The sequence below is a fragment of the Scardinius erythrophthalmus genome (genome assembly GCF_964197995.2).
Source record: "Scardinius erythrophthalmus genome assembly, chromosome: 13".
NCBI classification, from domain to species: Eukaryota; Metazoa; Chordata; class Actinopteri; order Cypriniformes; family Leuciscidae; genus Scardinius; species Scardinius erythrophthalmus.
The window spans coordinates 943,882-951,381 of record NC_138233.1 but is presented as its reverse complement, the minus strand read 5'-3'; the positions used below and the strand labels follow the sequence as shown (position 1 = coordinate 951,381).

Below are 7,500 nucleotides of genomic sequence, written 5' to 3'. Positions count from 1 at the left end.
TCATTAACTACACATGAAGTCGTTATTCATTGATCAGTTTCCCCTCCACTAAAGCACAACTCAATACTTGCAGTTCTCATGTGGTTCTCGTACAGTTCTCGTACAGTTCTCGTACAGTTCTCGTACAGTTCTCGTGAAGTTCTCGTGAAGGTCTTGTACAGTTCTCACATAGTTCTCATAGTTCTCGTACAGTTCTCGTACATTTCTCACATAGTTCTCATAGTTCTCGTACAGTTCTCACATAGTTCTCATAGTTCTCGTACAGTTCTCTACATTTCTCACATAGTTCTCATAGTTCTCGTACATTTCTCACATAGTTCTCATAGTTCTTGTACAGTTTTCGTAGTTCTTTCATAGTTCTTGTACAGTTCTCATACTGTTCTCGTACAGTTCTCACTCAGTTCTCGTACAGTTCTCGTACAATTCTCACATAGTTCTCGTACAGTTCTCGTACAATTCTCACTCAGTTCTCGTACAGTTCTCGTACAATTCTCACATAGTTCTCGTACAGTTCTCGTACAATTCTCACAGAGTTCTCGTACTGTTCTCGTACAGTTCTCCCTCAGTTCTCGTACAGTTCTCGTACAATTCTCACATAGTTCTCGCACAGTTCTCGTACAATTCTCACATAGTTCTCGTACAGTTCTCGTACAATTCTCATATACTTCTCATATAGTTCTTGAACAGTTCTTGTACAATTCTCGTACAGTTCTCGTATTGAGTCCTCGTATAGTTCTCTTACAGTTCTCGTACAGTTCTCAAATAGTTCTCGTACAATTCTTGTACAGTTCTCGTACAGTTCTCGTACAGTTCTCACATAGTTCTCGTAAAGTTCTCGTACAATTCTCACATAGTTCTCGTACAGTTCTCGTACAGTTCTCACATAGTTCTTGTACAGTTCTCGTACAATTCTCATATACTTCTCATATAGTTCTTGAACAGTTCTTGTACAATTCTCGTACAGTTCTCGTATTGAGTCCTCGTATAGTTCTCTTACAGTTCTCGTACAGTTCTCAAATAGTTCTCGTACAATTCTTGTACAGTTCTCACACAGTTCTCGTACAGTTCTCGTACAGTTCTCGTATAGTATTCGTACAGTTCTCGTACAGTTCTCACATAGTTCTCGTACAGTTCTCGTACAGTTCTCGTACAATTCTCACATAGTTCTCGTACAGTTCTTGTACAGTTCTCACATAGTTCTCGTACAGTTCTCGTACAATTCTCATATACTTCTCATATAGTTCTTGACCAGTTCTTGTACAATTCTCGTACAGTTCTCGTATTGAGTCCTCGTATAGTTCTCTTACAGTTCTCGTACAGTTCTCACATAGTTCTCGTACAATTCTGTTACAGTTCTCTTACATTTCTCGTACAGTTCTCGTATAGTTCTCGTACAGTTCTCGTAGAGTTCTCGTAGAGGTCTCATACATTTCTCGTACTTTTCTTGTACATTTCTCATACATTTCTCGTACTTTTCTCGTACTTTTCTCGTACAGCTCTCGTACATTTCTCGTACTTTTCTTGTACTTTTCTCGTACAGTTCTCATAGAGTTCTCGTACATTTCTCGTACAGTTCTCATACAGTTCTCGTATAGTTCTCATACAGTTCTTGTGCAGTTCTCACAGAGTTCTCAGGTAATTGTTTTGATTTTGTGTCTCTCTCTGAATGTTGATTTTTTTTTCTTTCTTTTTTTCTATATATTTTAAACAAAATCGTAACAAAATTCTATTTCCTCATAATCAAAATGAAAACTTTGGGAATTTTTTTTATAAAATTATCTGTATTTTAAATGCTTCTTTTGACAGACAAAAATTAGGAAGAAAATGTGTGCAATTGTCAAAATAATGTTACAATGGTTCTAAAATAGGCTTTATGTTCTTTATACAAAATATTGATTTTGGGGTGAAATATGAGCTGCACAGTTTTGAGACTGTGTGTGTGTGTGTGTGTGTGTGTGCGTGTGCCGATGTTTGTCATATTCAGCAGTGAGATGACCCGAGTCACACCTGGACGTGGAGTCCGAGGACCAATCAGAGCTCAGGATGGGGGTCATGTGATCTCTTTCAGGGGCATGTGTGTGGAAAGTTCTCCATGTGCCGCTCGAATCGCTGGGTAAATATTGGTGCACATGGTGTTTCTGAGACCGGGCCGTTTGCAACCTGTGTGGTACATCACGGGCCATTACGCTTCACACATGCGTGCGTGTGTGTGTGTGTGTGTGTGTGTGTGTCAGGTACATGTGTCTTTACCAGTACAGAAGGAAAATGTGTGTCTGATAGTGTGTGTGAGCGTCTTGTGTGGCCTCTTCAGCACTGGAGCTTTTGTTGGCTTTCAACGCGCTTGAGGACCCATAAAACTGTATGACACACACACACACACACACAGAGACACACACACACGTGCATGTAATACACACACACATTCCCATCATAAATACACTTAGAAGAGAGTGTGTTCATCATCTGATTGTGTCCAGTGACTGTAATGGGTTTGTGTGGATCTGCGTGTGTTGACGTGAACCGACGCTCCTGTGGTTACTCCACTTAGCGAGCGAGCGTTGATCTTTGACCTCTCGCTCGCCCGCTGTCCTGCTAATGGAAGAGAGCTGGACGCTGAAGCGTTTAACTGATCCGCTAATGAAGATCTCTGATCTCTGTCAGTGTGTCACATGCTTCTGTTTACGATCCTGCTTCCTCCTCACACACACACACACTCACACACACACACACACACACACACACACACACACAGTGCTGAAAGCCATATGGTGACTTCATGGTAAAATTGCACTTCTCCGTGTCATCTTGACCATCACTTTTTTTCCGCGTGAGCTCTTGATTCCAGCGCTGCGGCTCCAGTGTGAGACGTTGAGTGAGGAGTGTGTGTTTGAGTGATTGATGCTGTGATGTGTGTGTGTGTGCGTGCGTGTGTGTGTGTGTGTGTGTGTGTGTGTGACAGTGAGTGTGCGCAGGGCTCCTGGTTGGCGGCTCTTTAAGTAAACACAGCGCGTGTAAAGGCGGAGGAGTCTCCATCACTCTCCACACTATCTCACACTCGTCACACACGCTCGTCTCACACACACTCGTCTCACACACTGAGGAGAAGCAGACCTGATCGCCCGATAGAGCGACGAGCGCGTGATCAGTGTGTGTCGCTGCGTTAGATTAGATTAGCGGAGAGAAACGGCCCCTGATATGCAGACGGACCCCTGGATCCCCATGTTGATCTTGTGTGTGTGTGTGTGTGTGTCTCACGGTGACGTTCAGGTTCAGAGCAGAATAACACTCCTCTGTTCGCCAGGTTAAACTCGAGAGCTAAAATAACTCGCTATATTTGGTAACAATAGCTTTTAGCTAAATATTTCTCTGCAGGACCTGCGCTGGTAATGAATGAGGCCTGTCACTGCCATGCCAGAACATCTCGCGTGTTGAACGTGATCTGCACAGATGTGTGTGTGTGTGTGTGTGTGTGTGTGTGTGTGTGTGTGTGTGTGTGTGTGTGTGTGTGTGAATATGCTCACATTAGTGGTTTGAAGATGTTATGCAGGGCTGGACATTAAGCCTTTTCATGAGCTCATCCTTCGGACAAGTAAATCAGTCATTCATTTGTCAGAGTAAAAAAATGAGCTTGTCCTGAAAAAAATGTGATTTTTTTTTTGTGTGTTATAAATATGATTTATTCTGAAGCAATATTCTCACCAGTGTTCAGTTAGCTTTGACATATTTAAATCCACATATTTATGATATATAAACCTTTATAAAGGGCATTTTCCCGCCAAATAGTTTTAAATGTATGCTTCATCTTTTATTTAAAATTCTTACATTTGATCAATAAATGTAATTAGAATAATAAGACACTATATCGCTGTTACCTGTAAAATTACAACTCCATTAAATAATGTTACAAGATTGTTTTAAATATTTTTAGAAAATACAAATAAGAAATGTTGGAAAGAATGATACTTTTAAACACGAAACTAAACCACCAGTAGGTGGCGGCAGGTGACCGTCTAAACGAGCGAGTCATTGAGTCATTTATTCAAACGATTCCTTCAAACAACTGATTCGTTCCGGAATGAGGCAGTTGTTTATGAGTCATTGAATCTTTTACTGCACCGATTCGCTGAGTAATTCAGTAATGAAACACGGTTGAGTGTTCCTGTGCGATGCGCTGTGTTCTGCTGAGGTTCCACTGCGGTTCTGCTGTGGTTTTTCTGTGGTTCTGCTGAGGTTCTGCTGTGGTTCTGCTGAGGTTCTGCTGTAGTTCTGCTGAGGTTTTTCTGTGGTTCTGCTGTAGTTCTGCTGATGTTCTGCTGTGGTTCTGCTGTAGTTCTGCTGAGGTTCTGCTGTGGTTCTGCTGTGGTTCTGCTGAGGTTCTGCTGTGGTTCTGCTGAGGATCTGCTGAGGTTCTGCTGAGGTTCTGCTGTGGTTCTGCTGAGGTTCTGCTGAGGTTTTTCTGTGGTTCTGCTGATGTTCTGCTGTGGTTCTGCTGTAGTTCTGCTGAGGTTCTGCTGTGGTTCTGCTGTGGTTCTGCTGAGGATCTGCTGAGGTTCTGCTGAGGTTCTGCTGAGGATCTGCTGAGGTTCTGCTGTAGTTCTGCTGAGGTTTTTCTGTGGTTCTGCTGAGGTTCTGCTGTGGTTCTGCTGAGGTTCTGCTGTAGTTCTGCTGAGGTTTTTCTGTGGTTCTGCTGTAGTTCTGCTGATGTTCTGCTGTGGTTCTGCTGTAGTTCTGCTGAGGTTCTGCTGTAGTTCTGCTGAGGTTCTGCTGAGGTTCTGCTGTGGTTCTGCTGAGGTTCTGCTGAGGTTTTTCTGTGGTTCTGCTGAGGTTCTGCTGTGGTTCTGCTGAGGTTCTGCTGAGGTTTTGCTGAGGTTCTGCTGTGGTTCTGCTGTGGTTCTGCTGAGGTTCTGCTGAGGTTTTTCTGTGGTTCTGCTGAGGTTCTGCTGAGGTTCTGCTGTGATGTTTGTGTGTTAATGCTGTTCTACTGAGGTCTTAGCACTTGATCTACTTACTAATGCTGGGAGAGATTTACAGGAAACTTCAAAAGACTTGAAATATCGTGCATGAGTCGTACAGACTATTGTTATGATGCTGCTATGATGATTTTTAAAAATTATGAACTGTTTGTGAACTGCGTGTTTAAGTGAGTGAGTGAGTGTGTGTGTGTGTGTGTGGCCATTGGGCTGACGGTGCAGACATGAACAGGATCTGTGGGATTATGAGTGTTTAGTTACAGATGCAGACACACATCTGTGTGTGTGTGTGTGTGTGTGTGTGTGTGTGTGTGAACATGAGTGTTTATATAGAAAAATTATAACCCTAGTTTTAGACAGATATTTGTTCTTGTTTTAAACAGAAATTTTCCCCATTTTGATTCATTTTTTATTATACAAGCCTCAATATCTTCAGTCCTGCTTCTTCTCCAGTAACTGTGTCTTGATTAGAGAATGTTGAGATGTTTGTGCTGGAGAACGAGACAGAAACTCTGAGGAAGAGCATGATATTTAATGTGGTTGTTTAGTTGGAGATGGAGAAATATGAGACACACTCACAGGTGTTTCTGTAACAGAAGTGAAAAGAGCTGTGTAGAATCTCCTGACCCCTGTGACCCCTGTGTGACCTCTGTGTGACCTCTGTGTGACCCCGCAGTGACATCACAGACGGGTGTGTTACGGGTGTCAGAGCGCCATTGTTGTGTTCGCACTAAATCAGAGTCTTGCTGACAGCAGAGAATCCAGATCACACACGACACGTCTCAGAGTGTGTGTGTGTGTGTGTGTGTGTGTGTGTGTGTGTGTGTGTCCTCAGGGCTGAGACGGCTGGTATTGTGTTCATTATCTCACAGGTGTGTGTGTGTATTACAGTCATAGTTAGGATCGTTCACCACAGTTATGATTCATGGTTTGCTGTCGCTCAAACCCCTCATGGCTGTGGAGCGTAGAGGAGTTTTCCACACACTCGTTCGTCACACACACATCACACACACACATCACACACACACAGAATGAAGCCGTTCTGATGCAGATTTTCAGATTCATAAGCGTTTGCTTGTAAAAATTACAGACATCCGATCATCTTTTAGTCAAACTGTTGACTGCATTTTAACACTAGATTGTACCATATCTAATATAACTCAGATCGCTTCAATCAGCTTCACAGTAATAATCTCTCTCTCTCTTGTGTGTGTGTGTGTGTGTGTGTAGTTGATCTGGAACACATGCGGACAGTAAAGATGGAGAAACATCAGCGATTCTGTCAGGAAAACGGACTCATCAGTCAGTTTGTGTCTGCGAAGACGGGAGACTCTGTAAGTCTCGCACACACACACACACACACACACACACACACACACACACACACACACACACACACACACACACACACACACACACTCATATGTTTTGCCCTGTGCTGCTGTGGTGAAATGTATGGAAGCTTATTTCCACCACAAAATAAAAAAAGGTAATTGTGACACTTTATCTCACATTTGAATTTCCATATTGCAATTCTGTGTTTTCTCAGATGTTTAGACACCTGGCCTGAACGCATTCACATGCAGAATTCTGAGAAAAGAGTCAGAATTTCGAGTCGCAATTGTGTGAAAATGTCAGAATTTTGTGATTTAAAAAGTCCCAGTTACCTTTTTTATGTTTTTATATTTCATTTTTGTGTGCAATCATTTGTATGTCATATTAAATGACTTGGAACTTCTAATGTTTTTTTTCTGATGACTCTCAGGTTTTGCTTTAAAGGGATAGTTCACCCAAAAATGAAAATTAGCCCATGATTTACTCGCCCTCAAGTCATCCTGGTGTATATGACATTCTTCTTTCACACGAATACAATCAGAGTTATATTAAAAAATGTCCTGACTCTTCCCAGCTTTATAATGGCAGTGAATGGCCGTTTCTATTTTGAAGTCCATAAAAGTGCATCTGCCCCTCCTTGAACTGCCACCTTACAGTGGTGGAGGGGTTTGAGTACCCGAATGACCCTAGGAACTATGTTGTCCGGGGCTATATGCCCTTGATAGGGTCTCCCAAGGCAAACAGGTCCTAGGTGACGGGTCAGACTAAGAGCGGTTCAAAAACCCATTATGATGGAGATAAGATCAAGGGCTGTGATGACGCCCGGCGTGGCGCAGCCGGGGCCCCACCCTGGAGCCAGGCCCGGGATTGGGGCTCGTATGAGAGTACCCCCATGGGGTCCGGCCAGGCTCAGCCCGAAGGAGCAACATGGGGTCGCCCTCCCGTGGGTTCACCACCTACAGGAGGGACCGTAAGGGGCGGTGCTTAGAGGATCGGGCGGCAGCCGAAGGCGGGGGCCTCGACGACCCGATCCCTGGACACAGAAACTGGCTCTAGGGATGTGGAACGTCACCTCGCTGGCGGGGAAGGAGCCTGAGATTGTGCGTGAGGTTGAGAGGTACCGACTAGAGATAGCCGGGATCACCTCCACGCACGGCTTGGGCTCTGGAACCACACTCCTGGAGAGAGGATGAAC

The 7,500-nt window shown here is 43.6% G+C and overlaps 1 protein-coding gene across 5 annotated transcripts in view; it reads left to right on the top strand.

The window, feature by feature from the left end:
- rab28 (RAB28, member RAS oncogene family) overlaps positions 1–7,500 on the top strand; it is a 32,727-nt gene that overhangs the window by 20,877 nt on the left and 4,350 nt on the right. For all 5 annotated transcript variants that reach the window (XR_014031358.1, XR_014031359.1, XM_081382668.1 and 2 more), the window contains exon 5: positions 6,201–6,304. Coding sequence is in view for 3 of the 5 variants with exons in the window: in XM_081382668.1 (XP_081238794.1) it covers positions 6,201–6,304 (104 nt within the window). In the remaining 2 variants the exon portion in view is untranslated. The remainder of the gene's footprint in view (positions 1–6,200; positions 6,305–7,500) is intronic.